General features: G+C 38.2%; 2 protein-coding genes across 2 annotated transcripts; both read left to right on the top strand.

The window, feature by feature from the left end:
- Nucleotides 1–408: 408 nt before the first annotated feature.
- On the top strand, nt 409–12393 carry ddr2b (discoidin domain receptor tyrosine kinase 2b). The gene is made up of 17 exons (XM_086172388.1): nt 409–522; nt 1094–1209; nt 3280–3382; nt 3597–3834; nt 5429–5576; nt 5703–5805; nt 5919–6102; nt 6456–6696; nt 6834–6899; nt 7401–7537; nt 8669–8879; nt 8976–9199; nt 9342–9469; nt 9598–9819; nt 9925–10159; nt 11492–11641; nt 11717–12393. The coding sequence occupies exons 2-17, from the start codon at nt 1134–1136 to the stop codon at nt 11849–11851; spliced, it is 2601 nt and encodes an 866-aa protein (XP_086028514.1). The 5' UTR covers nt 409–522; nt 1094–1133; the 3' UTR covers nt 11852–12393.
- Nucleotides 12394–12631: 238 nt separating this feature from the next.
- Nucleotides 12632–18607, top strand: hsd17b7 (hydroxysteroid (17-beta) dehydrogenase 7). The gene is made up of 9 exons (XM_086171901.1): nt 12632–12787; nt 13928–14131; nt 14557–14649; nt 14723–14837; nt 15711–15905; nt 16778–16882; nt 16964–17020; nt 17136–17234; nt 17385–18607. The coding sequence occupies exons 1-9, from the start codon at nt 12753–12755 to the stop codon at nt 17547–17549; spliced, it is 1068 nt and encodes a 355-aa protein (XP_086028027.1). The 5' UTR covers nt 12632–12752; the 3' UTR covers nt 17550–18607.
- Nucleotides 18608–20086: the final 1479 nt, after the last annotated feature.

Consider the following 20086-nt stretch of genomic DNA (forward strand, 5'->3'; position numbering starts at 1 on the left):
GATATCTCGTGATTGTTTCTTTTTTTTTCTTCTTTTATTTAACAAAGCATCACGTCTCCTCCGGTAATTAGCAGGTTCTCCCAGAAAAGGAGTTCTGCACTGTTTTTGTCTGAAGCGCTTGGTAAAGACTGCCACATGCCGCTCTGTGGGCCGTAATTGAAACCATTGGCGGATCAGGTGGAATTCTGGGATTTCGGCCTCACCTCAAAATCCCAAAGTGTGTTATTTTCTCTCTTTTTTTCCACAAGCCAGAAAAACTCTTACATCAGCCTATGTTTCCCCTCTCTCTCTCTCTCTCTCTCTCTCTCTCTCTCTCTCTCTCTCTCTCTCTCTCTCTCTCTCTCTCTCTCTCTCTCTCCCTCTGTCGCTCTCTCTCTCTCCCTCCTTCTCACTTTTACAGCCCAAGAAGTCCTCCCAAGGACGGGGTCAGTGACTTGCAATGCCAGAGCATCAACTCACAGCAGATGAGGAATATTCATTGAGACAGATGGGGTCATAGAGAAACAACTAAATCTTGCAGAAGTAAGTCTGATCCACGTTTCTCTAATCTTTTGCTTGTAATGCATGCGGCTTCTATTTTCAGTCCCCTGTCAGTTTGAGAAAGATAGAGTTGGATAAATACAAGCTTGTGTACAAGGAAGAGTCTTTTTGTGGAATTTAATTAAATGATACTAATTAGAAATATGTTGACAGTAAAGTATCCATCACACCAGATAATCATTCAAGTAAACCATTATTGATATAATATTGATCCACAGGAGGCTTATTGTGTGAATAAGACTTCACTTTGTTAACATTTATCGCGGAAATGTTCTCGATATAGTGTTTCAACATTCATGTGTCTTACATCTTAAGTAGTTTTTTTTTACAAGCAAAATAGCATGAGAACAATCCAACTGCAGGTTTTCTGGTGGGGGACAACAAGGAGCCGGGCAGCATGTAGGATTGTGTGTGCGTTTACTCCTCCAAATCTTAACTGGACAACAGGTTTTTACTTTCACAACAGTTTTTTTCAAAACTTCAGATGCCGGGAGAAATGGAGAAGCGTCGGGCTGTGAAACCCATTTCTCCCACTTAACTCCGACCTCCTCAGTTGATACAGGTGGGCAGCGCCTTGAGAAGCAACAGAGGTCATGGAGGTTCAACACGTAAAGCACCATGTTATCTTTATCCTTCTGGTTGCTGCAGTCGGAGGTCAAGTCAACCCAGGTAGATATACCAGGTAGACGGTCAGTTCATGAAGAGTTCTCTCCGTGCACGGGGCCCGGCGATCGGTGATAGAATGAGTTGGCTTTGTGTGAGATGGAGTCAGTGAGTGTGTTCATGTCAAGTGTGAGCTCAAAATAACTTTTTCATACTCCTGGGGGATAGATATGATGACAAGATGGAGAAGGAAAGCAATTTTTGGTGGGTGGGCTTAGAATACAAGAATGCTATGTGTGTGTGTGTGTGTGTGTGTGTGTGTGTGTGTGTGTGTGTGTGTGTGTGTGTGTGTGTGTGTGGTTTACCCTATGGTCAGACAGCAAATATCCTAAGAACAGGCAGACCTTTCACAAGCAGGGGGCATTCAGTGAAGGAAAAAAAAGGGTATGAAGATTTGTAAGTGTACTTGTAGGTGTAACACACAGCTACACACACTGGACATTCCCCCACTTTTGAATATTTTCACAGTAAAAGGATTGTTTGTCCTGCCGCTCTCCTGAGTAAATGTCAAGCATTTCAGTGGGAATGTGAATAACACACAGACGTGCCTTAATTGCAAGGTGAATCTCTTAGATTAAAATGAAACACGCCTGTTTGTCCATGTGTCCAGCAGAAGCCCGGTCATCACATAGTTAAAAAACCTCTCTCACAAGGCCACGGTAGAACTTTTGAAAAGTGAAGAAAACTGAAGAGCGTCCCCGAGCCACTGGTTTTCCTGACACTGGCGCCTAAACAGTGATGCCTCTGTTTGGCTTTGGAGGCCAAGCAGGGCTGCAGGAAGGAGACTTGGGGAGGGTGGGTTGGGGGGGGGGGGGGGCGCGCCCTGACCACTCAACACTCAACAACACTTGTAAATACATAAAATAAAAAACCTTGTGTAACATTTGGAATTGCAGAGTTTTAACATTTCCAAATTCATAAGAGTCACGTGTAAAATACGAGAGGCATGTGAGGTCCATTGTTACCAAAACTAATAGGTTTATGTAGAAAGCAAACATTATGTTATGATTCGTATATTGACAATTAAAATGTATGTACTCTCTTCTATTCAGAGTGCTTTGTGGAAAACATAAACGCACACGTTATGTCCACTTGCGCTACATATTATATCAGAATCAGAATCTCTTTAATTGAAAATGTGCTATGTACACAGGAATTTGTCATGGTATGACAGCACCCTATAGTAGGAAATTGCGGATAAGAGAATAAGTTTGAAGAAAAAGAAACATTAACCAGCAATCAGTTACAAAAAAGACAAGTTGTGCTTTGGAAATACATAAAATTGAAGTTCGATTTTTGTTTTTTGTTTTTTTGTTTTTTTGCATTTTTACATTTCTTAATTTGTTGGATTGATATATACTATCCTATCAGCTGAATGCTTGATTTTACAGCTGTTTTCATATGCTGTGTTTGTTCTTACACTATAGGAATGTTTTAATGTTTGAAGCTCATTGTAAATTGAATGTTTTTGAATTTATAATCGCTGTGATTTCAAATGGTCAGACTCGGGGTTTGAAATAAATTCTAAGAGGTCCATTATGGGTGGATATTATGTGACATATTCTTCCTTTATGACTTAATCGAACTCATAAATTTTGACTATCGTGGAGTAATTTGTGAAGTAAAGGGGCATAACTTTAAAGATGGAGTGCAAGAAGCTTTAAATGATTGAAGGGAATTAACTTTAGGGAGTAAGTATAAAAAATTAAATGCTCAATTGTGCAAAGATTTGAATATTTTCGATCAAAGTTACTAAAATTTAATGACTTGACTTAGTAAGAGATGTACTTTAACTGTAAAATCATATCAAGGTAATGAATACTGACATATTTTCCAATGTCAATTCATGTAACACAAGCTGTTGCCTTCCTTATGCTCTATGATTTACCGCAATGTATCATCCGGCGTACATAGGGAATTACCAGCGTGTGTGTCTGTGTGTGTGAATATATGTATATGTATATATGTAGTGTGTATTATTTTCAGCTGCACTGCACCAGTTTTCCAGTCTACTTGTTGCTCTTGCCGAAGTGTGTTTTAAGGCATCAAACTGAACTGCGATGAATGTGTTGGTAGAAATGTGCCGCTACCCTCTGGGAATGACCGGGGGACAAATTCAGGATGAGGACATCTCTGCTTCCAGCCAATGGTCCGAGTCAACTGCTGCGAAATTCGGAAGGCACGTCTGACCAAACTTTACTTTTCGATAGAAACTGAGCAAAATACTCAAATGTGGTCCTGATAGTGCTTCTTTCAAGTTGCAAAAATTTTAATCTGCCTTCTAATAGTTTCATAACATTAATGTTTAATATCACTTCCTTTGAACTGTCCTATTTTTCTCCTCTTCCCTTTTCTCTTTGAATCCCCGTTTTTATACATTTTCTGCTTTTCAGGCTGGACTTTGACAACGGCGACGGGGACGGGGCCTGGTGCCCTGACATACTGTCAGAGCCCGACGGCCTCAAAGAGTATCTCCAGGTGGACTTGCGTTCGCTGCACTTCATCACACTAGTGGGCACTCAAGGTCGCCATGCTGACGGAATGGGGAATGAGTTTGCACAGAGATACAGGATCAAATACAGCCGTGACGGCAGCAACTGGGTAGGCTGGCATGACAGGAAAGGAAGGCAGGTGAGCAAATACTGATAAATATCATTGATCCTCCTCATAGACAAAAGGAAAGGTAGATGGAAAAGAGCTGCGTTAATGTTCATTTCAATAATGGGGTAATGGGTACGTGTCATTATTTGGAGTATACATACACACACACACACACACACATTGATTTATTTAGTTAGTTATAGTTATAGTTATCGTTATCGTTATCGTTATCGGTATCGTTATAGTTATAGTTACAGTTATAGTTATAGTTATACTTATAGTTAGATAATAGTTCCTCCTTATAAAAAAACTATATTTGAATATATTTGAACAATATATTTGAACAGATCTGTTTTCATGTCTATTGCAATTATTGAGTAATGTATACATGTGTGTATATATGTATATGTGTGGGGGATTAGTAAATATATATATATATATATATATATATATATATGTGTGTGTGTGTGTGTGTGTGTGTATATATACGAATAACATGAAAAAAAATATATATATATATTTGCATGCTATATATGTTATATATATGTTATATATGTTATATATTATGTATGTTATATATATATATATTTGCATGTTATTCATCTCAGATTCTCCAACCATGATCCAGCCATGGCAGCACATTGTGTACAGTACAGGAACATGAAGAAATTTAAGTGTAATACCAAATACTATAAAAAGAAGTCCCATATATACAACAATAACAACAATGTGCCTGGAGCGCCTAAACAATAATGAAACAAAATTTGACATACGCCAATAAAATATTCATTCAAGGAACGATGCTCTTGATTTTGTCGCAAGGCACTGAATAAAAAAATCAACAGTAAACAGTCAACATTGAGAGAAAACATTGCACTACCACAATGAATATCAAAATGGCTGATTTCACAAAGGAATATGGTGTCTGTCTGCATGTAGATATATTATTGCTCTGGTCAGCTCAGAGGTAGGAAATCAATTCTGTCTTTTTATTCATGTTCATTTCGCATCGTGCAAGAACAAGCAATACTATACATACAGCTCAAAAAAGATAAAGGGAACACATAACAACAATATGTTACTCCAAGTCAATCACCCTTCTGTGAAATCAAACTGTCCACTTAGGAAGCAAAACTGATTGATTTTGAATTGTTTTAAGGACATTACATCAAAGATGGATCAGCTTGTTGTGTGTTTTTCCACATCAGTTTTGAGTGTGACTCCAAATCCAACAATCCATGGGTTGTTACATTTGATTTCCATTGATGATTTTTGTATAATTTTGTTGCCAGCACATTCAACTATGTAAAGAACAAAGTGTTTAATAATAATATTTCATTCATTCAGATCTAGGATGTGTTATCTTAGTGTTCCCCTTTATTTTTTTGAGCAATGTATATTTGTGTGTGTGTGTGTGTGTGTGTGTGTGTGTGTGTGTGTGTGTGTGTGTGTGTGTGTTCTATTAATGTACCATACTATTGATATGGTTATTATGTGTTATTCTATAAAGGAATATTTACCTTATTTTTTAGTCTGAACAACCACCATGTCCCGGCCACTGCTATGTGGATTTCTACTTGATTATTACTACATTTTCTACAATTACCACCCTCCTCTCCACCAGGTCATCGAGGGGAATCGTAATGCGTATGACGTGGTCCTGAAAGATCTTGAGCCTCCCATTATAGCTCGTTTTGTGCGCTTCATGCCAGTGACAGACCATTCTATGATCGTTTGCATGAGAGTGGAGCTCTACGGCTGTGAATGGCTTGGTTAGTCACGTCTCCGTAACAATAATTAACCGGATTCATCCACCAGCATGAACCCTGTTTCTGATAAAGTGCAAACATGGGAATTTGGTAGACAAAAGAATTGTCTACATTTCCTCTCCCTTTTAGATGGTCTGATGACTTATAGCATCCCAGATGGTCACCAAATGATCTACAGGGGCCTGGATGTCTACTTTAATGACTCTGTGTATGATGGAGCATCGGCTGAGAAGTCTGGTTTACGCTTCTTCATGAAATATTGAAAGAACATTTTCCTAATTTCAGAGGTTTATTTCTTTGGGCTGCAAAAGCAATCACCGCTTGTGCTTTCCGTCACTCTACCAGACTGACGAAGGGGCTCGGCCAGCTGACTGATGGGACTTGGGGTCTGGATGATTTCCTCCACAGTCACATCTACGGCATGTGGCCTGGGTATGACTATGTAGGCTGGAGCAACCGGACCTTCCCTAAAGGTTACGTGGAAATGACCTTTGAGTTTGACCATGTCCGGAATTTCACCTCCATGAAGGTGAGATGTCAGCACAAGGAGTTAATTTCACAAAACAGATTATTGATATAACTGATGAATCCCAAGTGCTGAGCTGTGAATTGTAAAGTGCCAAGCAAGCTCCTATATGTGTAGTTGCTCCTAATTTTATTGGGTGATAAAATATGTAAAACCATTCAAATATCTTCACAGTATGAAAATCAGTCTTCTATGTATAATCAACTAATTTGTCAGTGCAGCCAAAGATAAGAGAGACGAGAAAATGTTCTACAGCTTCAGTGATGAAAGATCTGCCTCTGCACATTTTGCAGGATTCATATTTTTTCCATTGATCATCGATGCATATATATATATACCTCCTGTCATATGCATAGGTTCACTGTAATAACATGTTCAGCCGAGGAGTGAGGATGTTCAGACAGGCCACCTGTTACTTCCGGTCTGGATCGGACTGGGAGGCAGATCCGGTGTCCTTCAAGCCTACTGTTGACCGCGCGAGCCAGAACGCCCGTTTCATCACGGTGCCGCTGGGAGACCGCACAGCCGCCGCTATCAAATGCAGGTTCCACTTTAGTGACCTTTGGATGTTGTTCAGCGAAGTAGCTTTCCAGTCAGGTAAACAGTATGAGATGTCAGAGCCTCACATCTGACTTTCCAGAAAAATGTTTGCATGCATGTCGGCTGGCCTGGTTAGCCGCATCTTGTCCGGCTTCTCAACTGATCCGAGATGCATCACTGCGTCCTCCTTTCAGGCTCGGCAGTTTACAACACATCTCTGACTCCCCGCAAACACGGACATCCAACAAACACATTGCCAGGTCAGCGGCTGAGCCTCCTAGGCTTGCTGTTTCAACATTATTTCATTGAAAGAAGAAAAAAAAGGCAAAGTAAAGGGCAAGACATGTACTAATTTGAAATATGACAGTGAGATGTGGTAAAACTAAACAGTAATCTTTTGAAGATTAATCTTATGAATTATCGATTACATGTTTAAAAAAAAATCATTATTTCACTATTTCTAATTGGATTTTAATTGCCGTTATAGATCTTTGTAGAGTGTGTAGTGATTCATATTAGTCTTACAGTGCAGGTGCTGCTTTGTTGAAAAGATTGATCGCACAGCGCCCCCTGTTGACATCATTAGGAATCCTGACAATTGAAGTCTCCCTGAGTTTACAGTGAAACATGAGAGGGATTAGACAGAAAGCCATTATTTAAGGATATGATAAGAACTTAATCTGTTACTCGAGCTGTTATGGATCAAATCAAATCCATATTAATTCCACACTGTTTTTTTTTTTTTTTCCATTTCTCTTCAGGGGAGGATCCTACTCATAAGGTGGATGATAGCAATACCAGAATCCTGATTGGCTGCTTGGTGGCTATTATTGCAATCCTTTTGACCATAATAGTCATCATCTTGTGGCGACAAGTCTGGCAAAAAATGCTTGAGAAGGTGCGAAGGAACGTCTTTCCTTGGTAGTAGCTCACATAAAGATGCAAATTAATTTCAATCACACCGAAAATAGTACCGGATTTTTGGAGCAAGAAGTTACAGTTGATTATGACATACAATTAATCTGCTGATAATCTATATCTATATAATTACCGTCAGCAAAATCTATCCAAAGTAAAGTATAAAGTTAATTCACTCATTATTCAAATTGCCATAATACTTTTATGGATCATATTTTTTTCCAACTTAACTGACATTTGAGCCGTAGTTAAATCAGGCACATTAGATGCCTGATTTAAATTAAAAGTTTATTGTTTGAATGACAATACTTGGTAGTGAGAATAAAAATAACATTGAGATCAACACTATGGAATGAATACCAACACAACTTTAAATTGTATTAACTTATTTGCTAGAATTAGTGTGAATTCATTTAAAATTTCAAGTTGTGTGGACATTGATTCATCAATACAAGATCACTATTAGGTGTCACCAAATTGAATTGTTTGTATTTTAAATTGTGACAGTGATAGCCATTTCTATAATCAGCCAAATGAGAACATCAAAATAACATTAGTGTTATTCTCTGAAAGTAGCTATTAAAAAATTCATCACAAACTTTACATATCAAATGTGATTAGTGATAATATAAATGTTGCTGTCAATATTCAGTTTTGGTACAGCTTTATCATTGCTTATGAGCTCAGGCTTTATGGCTCTAGATCAGGGGTGGGAAATTATTTTGGCTGGCGGGCCACATTTCTTAGTTAATTTTTATGCGCGGGCCAACTAGGTATCATGTAAATTGAACAAAATGAAAATTGCAATTTAAATATTGACATTTTTTGACATTTTATTTCAACTTTAAAATCATTAATGATCCTTTAAATGTACCCACATTATTTTGTATGTAATCATCCATACAAAATTGAACAAAAGGAAATTCGATATTGATTGAAAATATTTATCGAACTATTCAAAGAAAATAGTTTGGCGGTCCGGATAAAAAAACCAAATGGGCCGGATGTGGCCCGCGGGCCGTAAAATGCCCAGGTCTGCTCTGGATCAACCTTTTTAACCAAAGAATGAAGTGACGGGTATCTTAATCAATATCTGAACTTGATTAAACAGGCCTCCCGACGCATGCTGGATGATGAACTCACAGCTCGTCTTGCAGTGCAGACTCAGGCCTTCTCTTTCCACCACTCATCTCTGTCCTCTGAGAGCTGCTCCACCTCCAACTCCACCTATGAGAGAATCTTCCCCCTCTGCTCCGACTACCAGGAGCCCTCACGCTTCATCCGGAAACTGCCTGAGTTTGCTCAGTCCACAGAACACCTGGGTAAGGTGGCACAAGCATAACACAGCGAATAACGCAAGGTGGATGTCTGTTGCTATGGCCGTTGCCATGAGTGTTTGTGTGTGTGGTCCACATCAGGACCCACCACCTCCTCCAGAGCCCATGCAGCTAGCGGCTCAGACAGCGCCCCCCACTACGCAGAGGCAGACATTATCAGTCTGCAGGAGTCCTCAGACACTGGCACCCTCTCCATTACAGCTGTCAACATGAATCTCTTCGCTGGCACCGACTCGTCCATGAGAGAGTTCCCCCGAGACAAGCTCACCTTCAAGGAGAAACTAGGAGAGGGCCAGTTTGGTGAAGTAAGTTCAGCTTGATAGCGCTTTTGTTATGGGATTTAAAAAAAGTAGTCTTTGATATTCTGATTCTTCTCATATGGCCATTTTCAATAGAAGGTGGCAGATGCTGTAAAAAAGGTGATGCACAGATGATGACTTTTAACAGGTGCATTTGTGTGAGGCAGAGGGGATGAAGGACTTCTTGGATGAGGATTTATCTCTAGAAGAATTCAATGAATCGCCATTGCTTGTGGCCGTTAAAACTCTGCGAGAAGATGCCAACAAAAATGCAAGGTGAAGGCATGCTTTATAAATCAGAGTTCATGTCATACTATATATATGATTTTATAAATATGACAATAATAATACTACATAATTCAGTGACTTGCCATTTTGTGTTCTTCTGTGCCATGAATGGCCAGGAATGATTTCCTCAAGGAGATCCGAATCATGTCTCGTCTGAGGGACCCCAACATTGTGCGGCTGCTGGCTGTGTGTGTGGACACAGACCCTCTGTGTATGATCACAGAGTACATGGAGAATGGAGACCTCAACCAGTTCCTTTGCAATCTCAGGCTAAGGAAGAATGAAGAGGAAAACGCAGAGGAGAATGCAGAGGAGAAAGAGGAGAAGTGCATGGTCAGGTATGGTAAACTCGTGTAAATCATATTCCGGCATGACTGTGAATAGAGCCAAAAAGTATCCAGGAAATGTATTATTTATTTTTTGATTCTCTGTCTCCTCTACAGTTACAGTAAATTGGTGGGAATGGCAATGCAAATAGCATCTGGTATGAAGTACTTGTCCTCTCTCAACTTTGTCCACCGTGATCTGGCCACCCGCAACTGTTTGGTGGGTAAAAACTACACTATAAAGATAGCAGATTTTGGGATGAGTCGCAACTTGTACCGCGGGGATTATTACCGGATCCAAGGCCGTGCTGTCCTGCCTATCCGCTGGATGTCTTGGGAGAGCATCCTGCTGGTAGGTAATCTGAGGAACCAAGACATTAGTCTAGCAGTTAAACCCTGTTTTTATAAAAGAACTTATTATATTTCAACATTACTTATATTTTTGAAATGGCTGCAGACTTCTAAACGACCACTTATTCATTTTTGGTGCAGGAAGGTAAATCATGAAGAAGACGCTAACCTTTGCAGCTTTTGACAACTTAAAAAACAATTGAGATTTTTAAACTCCAACAGCTATATAGTTTTCAGTCAAACTCCAATCAGAGTCCATTAAATGACCAAGTAACTATCAAGGAACCTTCTCTTTCTTTTCCTTTTGGCTTTTGCCTTCCCTGTTGCCACAGCGAATCACCCGTCTCCATCTAGCCCTATTCTCTGTATCCTCTTCTCTTTCTTTTCCATCTATATTCATGTGTATATATATATATATATATATATATATACATGGATACATATATATGTAGGTAGATCGATGTACTTTACATGCAATCAGTGCCACACTATTCAACATATTTTGCATACCAGGCACTTCAACTATTCATGTTAAATTCTATTATTTACCAGACTTTTTGTACTCCAAAAGATTTTTGTATCACCTGCAAAAAAATCCAATAACAGTTGGACCCTATTTTGCCGTGCTGGTTCACACGTTTGTGCTTGATACACCCTTTTCACACAAAGGATTGAGATAGTCCAGGAAGGGTGCAATCAATAACATGAAGGATGGTTGAATGTCATTTTGTTATTTCTCACAAAATATGATCCCTGCAGAGTGAATGATTGTGAACCTGTCAGTGTTTACCTGGATCTCTAAGATAAAAAGGTCCACTGAATTGCCCATCATGCTATTATTACTCCTGTCACTTACTGTATTATATATTTTGATTTAGGGAGAGACAAAATCAATGGTTGGCATAAAACTACAGCCTAAAAGCTTTATTATACTCACATATAATTCAATGGTGTTGAAATGAACCAGCTTGTAGCAGAAATTATAAAAGGAATGATGATACCAAACAAATGAATAGGAATTAATCTATTTGTCTTACATCATTTACTATTATCAGTTTGATGGTCTTTAAGATCAGAAAAAAAAACTAACAAAGCCTGTATTAAAGCAGCTCCCTAATCTACTAGAATACTTTATGTCTGCTTTCGCTATTGAATTACACAAATTATCTAATTGAGAGCAAACTATCTTCATAATTGGGAGATCTATCAATATGGATGTTGAATATTGTAAATCATATCCTGGATTTCTCTGTATACAAATGCATACTTTGACTTGATGTTTAAAAAAAAAGAAAAAAAGTTAACAGCATTGTGTAATCTGACACGTATCCAGGGTAAGTTCACCATGGCCAGTGACGTGTGGGCATTCGGAGTGACTCTGTGGGAGATCTTGACTCTGTGTGAGCAGCAGCCCTACTCACAGCTTTCTGATGAACAAGTAATTGAAAATACAGGGGAATTCTTCAGGGACCAGGGCAAGCAGGTGAGTCTTTATAGGGATCGGTCTTATTTGTACATGACTCGCCTATTGGCTCTCTTAATTTATTTCTGTGTTCAGGTCTACCTGCCAAAACCTCGCTGCTGTCCTGACAGAGTGTACAATGAGCTGATGCTGAGCTGTTGGAGGAGAAATGCCAAACAGAGGCCAAGCTTTCTGGAAATACACAGACAGCTGATGGAGAGTCTGGCGTAGCAGATGAGACATATAATTCCTCTCTGTCATGCACTGTCCCATTTTTCCCCTTGGTCAGGATTTTTCTTTGAATGATTGTGGAGCCAGAATCAACCCATCAAAGATTATACATTTGTTGTGAGCTCTCCTGTGACAATGGTGCTGTAAATAATAGGGTATGTCAAGAAGGCCCATAAGTTCAGCATAGCCTTATTTTGTAGATATTATTTCAAGGAGCACTATTATCACATCATATTAACACATCAGTGTATTTATTGATTTCTTTTTATTTCTTATTCTGTTTATTTATAGAGAACTTTGTGATAATTCTTGGATTATGGTTAAAATTTCAATGTAAAGTCTATATCTAATCCATTTGCACATTTAGGTACTGTTTTTAGGGTTATGTGATCTTTTTTAATCGTTGTTTTATCTCTTTTTTTTCCTGTACTCTTAATATGATGACAAGCCTTTTCCTGATAGGAATCTGCTTTACTCTGCAGCCGTTTTATAAACAGGATTTATACTGTTTTACCGAAATAAACGTATATTATTAAAGTAGACCTGAGACAAATAGCGTTTCAAACCAAAGATGCTTGAAAATAAATAATAGATAAAAACTGGTTTCGTTTGATTATTATTTTGATTTCTTTTTACAAATCCACACCAATGAAACTTGGATTAAATCGTTGCGCTATTTGCTGCTTTTGAGCCCTTTTGCTCTCCGTAGTCAAACCTGATTGGCTGCTTGTTTGTTGTCATCCAATCACACCACATACCTGTCAGTGCATAGGCTAGCTCGTTTGCCCGGGATCGCATGATGGGGTTGAACGTCCCACGTTAACCGTCCTCAAAAACAACGTCGAAAGTCTTTTTTTTTGTCCTTTTTCGAGAAGAAAATCTGCATCAACTCGGTGCGGATATGGAGAAAGTTGTCATTGTAACCGGCGCTAACAGGTAAACCGACCGAGACCGGGGGTGGAACTACTTCGAGGCGTTAAACCACATACACAAGTTTAAAGTTACGCCCAGTTTGATGCGACTCCTTACGAATTTGGGTCACAGTGTTTGTTTATTAAACATGTTTGTGAGTAAAGTCAGCTCTGTTGGCGTTGTTTTCCACATTTTTCTGAAAACTGACCACATCAAGATCCGGTGTGTTTTCCATTATTAATTAGCTGTCCACTAGAATGTCAGTGTAAGTTCCAGTGGCGTGTCAGTGTATTTGATGGATAGGTTTAAGTAGGCTTCCTTTGTAAAGACGACGTGTGACGAACGTTAATACAGTGTTTACAACTTGGACTGAACCACTGTGAGACTCAGCCAAGTCAGATCAGGAAAAATCTGAAATGGTCTCAGGTGTTCGTTTGCACACACAAAACTCACCTGAGCGTGTACATAAACGACAGGATCATAATGGTAAGGAGAATTGACATGGAAGTCATTATTTGAAGCATCGTCTATCAGATATGGCGATCCCAATCCCATAGAAGATGTTTTTCTGTCACTGAAAATGATAAGCACTGAAACATGCAAACATGCAACAGGTCAGACTGGGTGCTTTTAAAGACCTGACATAGTGTCTGAATAGAGAAGGGTTACTGGACACAGAAAAGATTATAGAAGATGAAATAAAGTATAAAACTAATTGGCCTAAAAAATGACGATATTTTTGCTAACTTAAAATCTACCTTCAATCTCACCGAAATTTCTTTATTTCCAAGTCTGTTCCCATAATTACAAGCATTACATTGCTGTTCAAATTGAATGCCTAATAGAACATACTGTATACATGTTTAGTGTAGTAAGAAAACATATCCAAACCTTTTTTTAGAACGGTTAAAATATTGCTAAGTGAACAATGTTATGTGCAATAAAATCATACATCTGTGTCTAAATGTTGACTGTAGTATTCTTGAAGACATGGAGCATATTTTATGTGACTTATACAGTTTATGGTTCTTCTAATTCTGAATTAAAAATACATCAGCAGTTAGTACTGTGCTGCACTGTCTTTAATCTGCCTTAATATTTTAATTTACTGGACCACAATTCCACCAGCTACTGTGTTTATCTGCCATCTGTCTCTGTCTGCAGTGGCATCGGTCTGGCACTGTGTGAAAGGCTTCTCGCTGCTGACAGTCAGCTTCGACTGTGTCTGGCATGCAGGAACATGCAGCGGGCCCAGGCGGCCCGTGTTGCCCTCCTTGCGTCCCACACCAGCGCCCATATCGACCTGCTGTGCCTTGACGTTGGGTCGGTGCAGTCAGTGCTCACTGCTGCTCAGGAGGTTAAGTCCAGGTTAGAGACTTTGGACGCACAGACAATATGACGCTGTTAAATAGGACTTATCTGCTAAAATGTGGAAATTCTCAGAGTATATCCCCTACAGAGAAGTAGTTGTTAAACCACCCTTTAAGGTCCCTTCTTACTGATCTTTAGATGATCTGAGACTAATTTTTAGGTCATTTCAGGTAATATTATTAGGAAGTTTTTGTTTTTTGAATTCAGTGTTAAATATCAGAACCAGTTTTAATGGCCAAGTTGTCTGTCCATTGAATCACTTTGGCTCCGGTTTACATTACATTTTGTTCTGATGTTAATGAAAACAACAAGTGGACAACGGGACAACTGGACAAAGTCCCATGTAGTGAAGAAATGAGACAATATTCTTTTATAAACCTGAGACTGATTGATCGTAGGTGAACATATTACTTTCTCCGCAGGTACAGCAGAATAGACTTTTTGTATCTGAACGCTGGAATCATGCCCAATCCACATGTGGACATCAAAGCATTTTTTAAGGGTCTGTTTTCCAGGTAAGCCTCCTGGTCATTATTTACATTGGGGCGAAACTAGAAGACTGCAACATGTATCTGGTTCTCCATACAGGAATGTCGTAAACATGTTTGCAACAGCGGAGGGCCTCCTAACTCAGCAGGACCGCCTTAACTCTGATGGCCTACAGGAAGTTTTTGCCACCAACCTCTTTGGTCATTTCCTCCTGGTATGTCATACTACAAACGCATCGACTCTCAATCGATGTCATGATGTTAGAAGCCATTTTTGTTATGCATTGTTTATCCCATAATTTATCGTCACAACAAGGTGGTTGTTTAATGACGCTCTGAGGCAAGTACTTGGTGCCCGAGGTTGGACCAAATCATTTTTTGACATGATCTAATGGAGTGTTTTAAATTCAGGTCCTGAGTCAGGGACATTGCAAGCAAGTGAAAAGTTCCATAGTCTCAAGCAAGTCCTGATGCCAGATAGGAAGAGCTAACGTAATATTTTGTGCTCCACACTTAACCAAAGACACATATTTTTGATTTAAGTTTGGACAATCAAATCTTATCGAAAGACCACCAGCAGATGAGGCTCCTCACAAGTTTTGAGCCTCACCATTCCTGAATGTTTCAGCGGTTAAAGGCATAGTCTTTGGACAGCCTCCAGTGTTCCTCCTGCTTGTGAAAATTTACACACGCATTGAACAAACCTATTCAAACTGCAGTGTTCCCCTGGGTTTTCTGTGTATTTAACAGTTATAAATTCTGGTAAGCATTTGCCATTTCCTCAATTTGCAGTTCACACAAGCAGCTTACAGTTGGATCCAAGGTAGATCATTTAAGAGGAAGATCAAGTTTTATTAAACATTCTATTAAAGTTATCAATTTTGTGACTTTAAGTCGTATCAATGTTACCCTCTGGGTTGTACAGATTAAAATAGCATAATCAATATGACAGAAATAGATTGGTCAGTAGTTGGTGATATTAAAAAGAGTAATAAATATGTTGACTTCTTTCAGAAATTCTGTTGGAATTTAGGAAATGTTCCATGTATTTCCCCCTGAATAATCTTTGCCTGGTGTCTTTCCGGTAGATCCAGGAGTTAGATCCTCTTCTATGTCAGGCAGATCACACATCACGTGTAGTGTGGACCTCCTCCAGCAATGCCCGCCGCTCTGCCTTCAGCATTGAAGACATCCAGCACACAAGTGGGATGGAGCCCTATAGCTCATCCAAGTACGCCTCAGACCTGCTCAGTTTGGCGCTCAACAGACATAAAAACAGCCAGGTGTGTCTGTTACACGCAGTACTGACTCAAGAATTGCAAGCCTTATTCAAAAATTCCGCTCTGTCTAAGATCTTCACATTGTTTTGGTCTTTTATAGTAAATATGGAAATGTCATCATTACAGCTGGACAATAAAATTGGCTTATTTTAGAGAATGTGGAATTCAGGGCTGCTTTAGTCATTATTGTTAAAGGCCCATTTTCCTTCAGTCAATGCTCTTGAAAATCATTGTAAAATCAGTCTGACATGAACTAATGCGGAGCTTAAGATTTGCAACAAACTAAAAACGTTGTACATTTATATGTATATTTTAATATACATTTATACTCTGTAACAATATTTAAAAATGGGTTTCTGACTGCAGTGATATATTTATGTTATTTATTTGTTTATTTATTTTTATCTCCCACCCTTAGTCTAAACTCTTGACCAATGTTACTCAGATCTCACAATCATATAAGGTGTGTCCCTTTTAGATCACTATCAGCCTGTTCGTGGGGTAAAAAATGTCAAATAAGATTTCTTTTCACTACTTCACTACGTCATGATTACCTCCATTACCTTCAAATTAGATAAGGTGTAAAACATGACTTTTGGCCAAGTAACACAAGATATTGTATGAACAAGGTTTATTGAGTAACTGCTTTTTACACATCAAGCAGACATGAACAATGTGAGCCTGAATATCTTGCAAAATGTTTACCTGGTAGTTTCCAGACAGTAATGTAGCTGGTCATAAAATCACAGCTGGAAATGATGGAACAGAAGAGAATTATAGAGTAAAGTAAAGTATAGCCCTTGTGTTGCGCTTACAATACAGTTTAGTTAGCACATTTTTTTAATTAAATTAAAAGTTGTATTTTTTTTTCCCAGGGGCTTTTCTCATCTGTCACATGCCCGGGAATGGTGATGACCAATCTGACCTACGGTATCCTCCCACCCTTCCTCTGGACTCTCATCATGCCAATCATGTGGTTGGTGAGTTCTTTTATTTTAGCTTTCATTTAATTGCTGATTCTCGTCATTTGTTTTATTTTGGATGTTTTTGCTTTCTCTCAGATTAGAATCTTCACCAACACATTCACGCTCACACCGTACAATGGAGCAGAATCACTGGTATGTTATCAACATATCTTGTTAATGTTTATTAGTAAAAAAAAAAAAAAAATCTTAGATGATTTATATTTACGCATTCAATGCACTCAGGCTTGTGATATCTGGTCTTTCACAGCACTGGCTGTTCCTTCAGACACCACAGTCTCTGGATCCAAGAGCTAAGTACCACAGTTTGACCTCAGGTCTTGGGGCAAACTACACTAAACCTCGTCAGGTAATTTACCAGAGCCAATTTCCTTACATTAGCCATTTACTTCTCCAATGCCAAATGATTGGTTTAGAAATTCTTCATATTAGTGATATCTACTATTTTTCCCTTATTTTTCTAGAACTGATTCAAATTGGGTGTTTGTTTCTGTTTCAGATGGATATTGATGAAGGAACATCGGAGGAGCTTTATGAAAAACTTGTTGAACTTGAGAAAGCAGTTAGAAGAAAACTAAAGGAGAAAAGTTGTGATAAAGAAGTTTATAATCAGTATCTCAATGATAGAGTAGACGGTTCTGAAGAACATCAGCAGTTGAAATAATTACATTTTGTGCCTGCCTGTTCTACTGTGAATGAATTCCTTTTGAGCTTACAATTCTGGGACCATATTTACCTCAGTTAAGGTGACGACTAAGTTTTATCATGTCGTCACTGGTCCCCAGTGTTCCCACTAGTCTTGGAAACAACACGGAAAAATGAGGGGGACCAATATCTTGGAAAATATCTTGATGTCCTGGAAACATTTTAATAAGCATGTTTCTTTTAAGAGGCTTAACATATTAGTATTCAAATTAAAATATTATATCCGTTGCTATTTTAGAGATATAGCAAAAAAATAGTATGCGGTCACAAGCAAAGTGTTTTTTCCTAGATTTAATAGCACTGTTGTTAAAATAGTTGCTTACAAAAACAATCTTAATCAAGTGATTATTGGTAAGGACAGCTAAAGGCAGAACACTCAGCATATTCACAGACTAGAGTTTATACATTTTTCATTCATTCCAATTAAACTGTCCCAGAATAAATACTGGAACGTGTTCTCCAGAAGAGTGGGAACCCTGTGTCATGAGATGATATCAAATCAGAAACAATTCTATAGATACCGTAGATATTGCACTAAGGAAGAGGTAGGTATTTGTGCTGCCCCTTTATATTTAATGTTTAATTTGAACATGTATGCATGATTCTTTCACTGAATTCAAATCAGTGTTTTCATGTTTGACCATCTGAACATCTTTTATTGTTGTTGCAGTTCTGACCTTAGTTATTAGTTAAGACTTTCCAAAAGATCTTGTGAAGACGTCTAAACATTACACTTGCAGGCGGCATGGTTTGCTGGTTTTTGACTGCTGCCTTAGGTTGGCCATTGTTTTGTTGTCATATAAATACTATTTAAATATCACCACACTGTTGTGGAGTCTGTGATGAAGTGACAATTTATCCTTGGAGTTTGAGAATAATCTACATTTGATGTGAGTTTAAGAATAACTGACTTGGGAAAGAATATAGTGATTATTTTATTGCATACCTTGCAGGGGTGACTTTAGATAGTCACTGTTGTAAAATCATTGTCAATTATTTAAAAAAAAAAAAAAAAATTGTTTATTGATTATGTTTTCTCACCAATTAACCTGATTATTTACACAATCATGATTTTTTTTTGCTTAGAATTAAAAATTTTGAAACAAACAAATTGAAGAAAACTGTTTTAATACACCTAAATCTCTGCATGGAAATTATGAAATTTAAAAAAAAAATGCCGCCAGGAAACCATTCAATACTGTAAACTTTAGCAAGAAAATACCTATGTATTTGAGCATTTAATTACGTCATCACATTGAAATGGTACTCAAAAAGTATTCAAGGATGTCAGTTAGGAATGGGACTTGTAATTAGGATTTCAACAATATCCATAGCAATAAAAATGTGAAAATCCATTGGTGTCCTGAAGTGAGCTGATTTTCCCATGTTAAAATCACAAAAGATCCATGACCTCAATAAGGAGTGTCACCTGTCACCACTGTCTTTTAAAATATAGATACCTGTGTCATGTTACTTCACCAACTGCTTACTACATTACATTGTTTAGGTTCCAGTTTTCTCAAGCTGTCAGCCATCTTTCCCAAAGACAAGAATAAGAACAACTTTATTTATCCCGAAGGAATTGTGCCAGAGTTACAAGAAAAATGTAACAATAATAAATAAAAGTAGAAAAAAATGTATAAACAGTAAAAAATAAGAGAAAAGGGGAGAATAAGATGTACAAATAAACTATAAAGTGTCTTAAGTAACAAGTGAGAGATAAGGAGTGCACAAGAGCATGAAAAAATTGCACATGTAGCTGTTATAAAGATGAAGGTTGCTTGGATTAAATATAAACAAATTTAGAGTTTATATTGTCCAAGATACAAAAGGGTTTACAAAATCAAGTTTCTTTATCTTCCTAGTACAATTGAATTGAAAAACTGAAAGTGACTGTTTTCCTGTATATGAACAAGCTGCTGTATTTACTAATCAACTCCGTCAAAAGTAAAAGTAATTTCAGCCAACTCGAATTGGTCAAATGTCTCTGCTGTGTTTGCATTGAACATCTGTGACGTTGTCCAGTGGCGGCCTATAGGCCTGATTTTACACCAAACACATCCCAGAGAAAAATAAAAATACAAGTCAGCAGTTAACATGAAAGTCCCTGAGGACAAACACACAGCTGTGTTTCCACCAGCTGTCACTGGGGCAAGTCTCCATCGGCCAAAACACACCATTTGTTGCTTTTTATAAACTGAAAAATCCCTCTTAATCTCAGTAGCATCTGCTGCTGTGTGCACTGGGTGTTGGTTCCTATTAAAATACATACACATGCATTCGTGCATAGTGTATACTCTGAGTCCTTCGAAGAAAGCATGCAAAACTCCATGTTCTGCTTGAAAGGGACCTTATTTCGAATAACAATCACATACCAACATTCTTTACATGTGACGTTTTCTCCTGAGAAATTCAAACCGGATTATTCTCAGAGGACATGAGAGAACATCATTACATAATGTCAATAAAAACATTGCGGGCGCCGTGCGTTCAGAT

This window comes from Fistularia commersonii, chromosome 25 (assembly GCF_037954325.1).
Source record: "Fistularia commersonii isolate RoL2024-O1a breed Wild chromosome 25, RoL_Fcom_v1.0, whole genome shotgun sequence".
Classification (NCBI taxonomy): domain Eukaryota; kingdom Metazoa; phylum Chordata; class Actinopteri; order Syngnathiformes; family Fistulariidae; genus Fistularia; species Fistularia commersonii.

Bases quoted from the DNA above. Each gene is read 5' to 3' on its own strand.
- ddr2b (XM_086172388.1), top strand. From the start codon at position 1,134: ATGGAGGTTCAACACGTAAAGCACCATGTTATCTTTATCCTTCTGGTT. The intron at 8,880-8,975 runs GTAAGGTGGCAC...GGTCCACATCAG, and splicing joins TCAGTCCACAGAACACCTGG to GACCCACCACCTCCTCCAGA. The intron at 9,820-9,924 runs GTATGGTAAACT...TCTCCTCTACAG, and splicing joins GAGGAGAAGTGCATGGTCAG to TTACAGTAAATTGGTGGGAA.
- hsd17b7 (XM_086171901.1), top strand. From the start codon at position 12,753: ATGGAGAAAGTTGTCATTGTAACCGGCGCTAACAG. The intron at 12,788-13,927 runs GTAAACCGACCG...CTCTGTCTGCAG, and splicing joins ATTGTAACCGGCGCTAACAG to TGGCATCGGTCTGGCACTGT. The intron at 14,650-14,722 runs GTAAGCCTCCTG...TTCTCCATACAG, and splicing joins TTTAAGGGTCTGTTTTCCAG to GAATGTCGTAAACATGTTTG.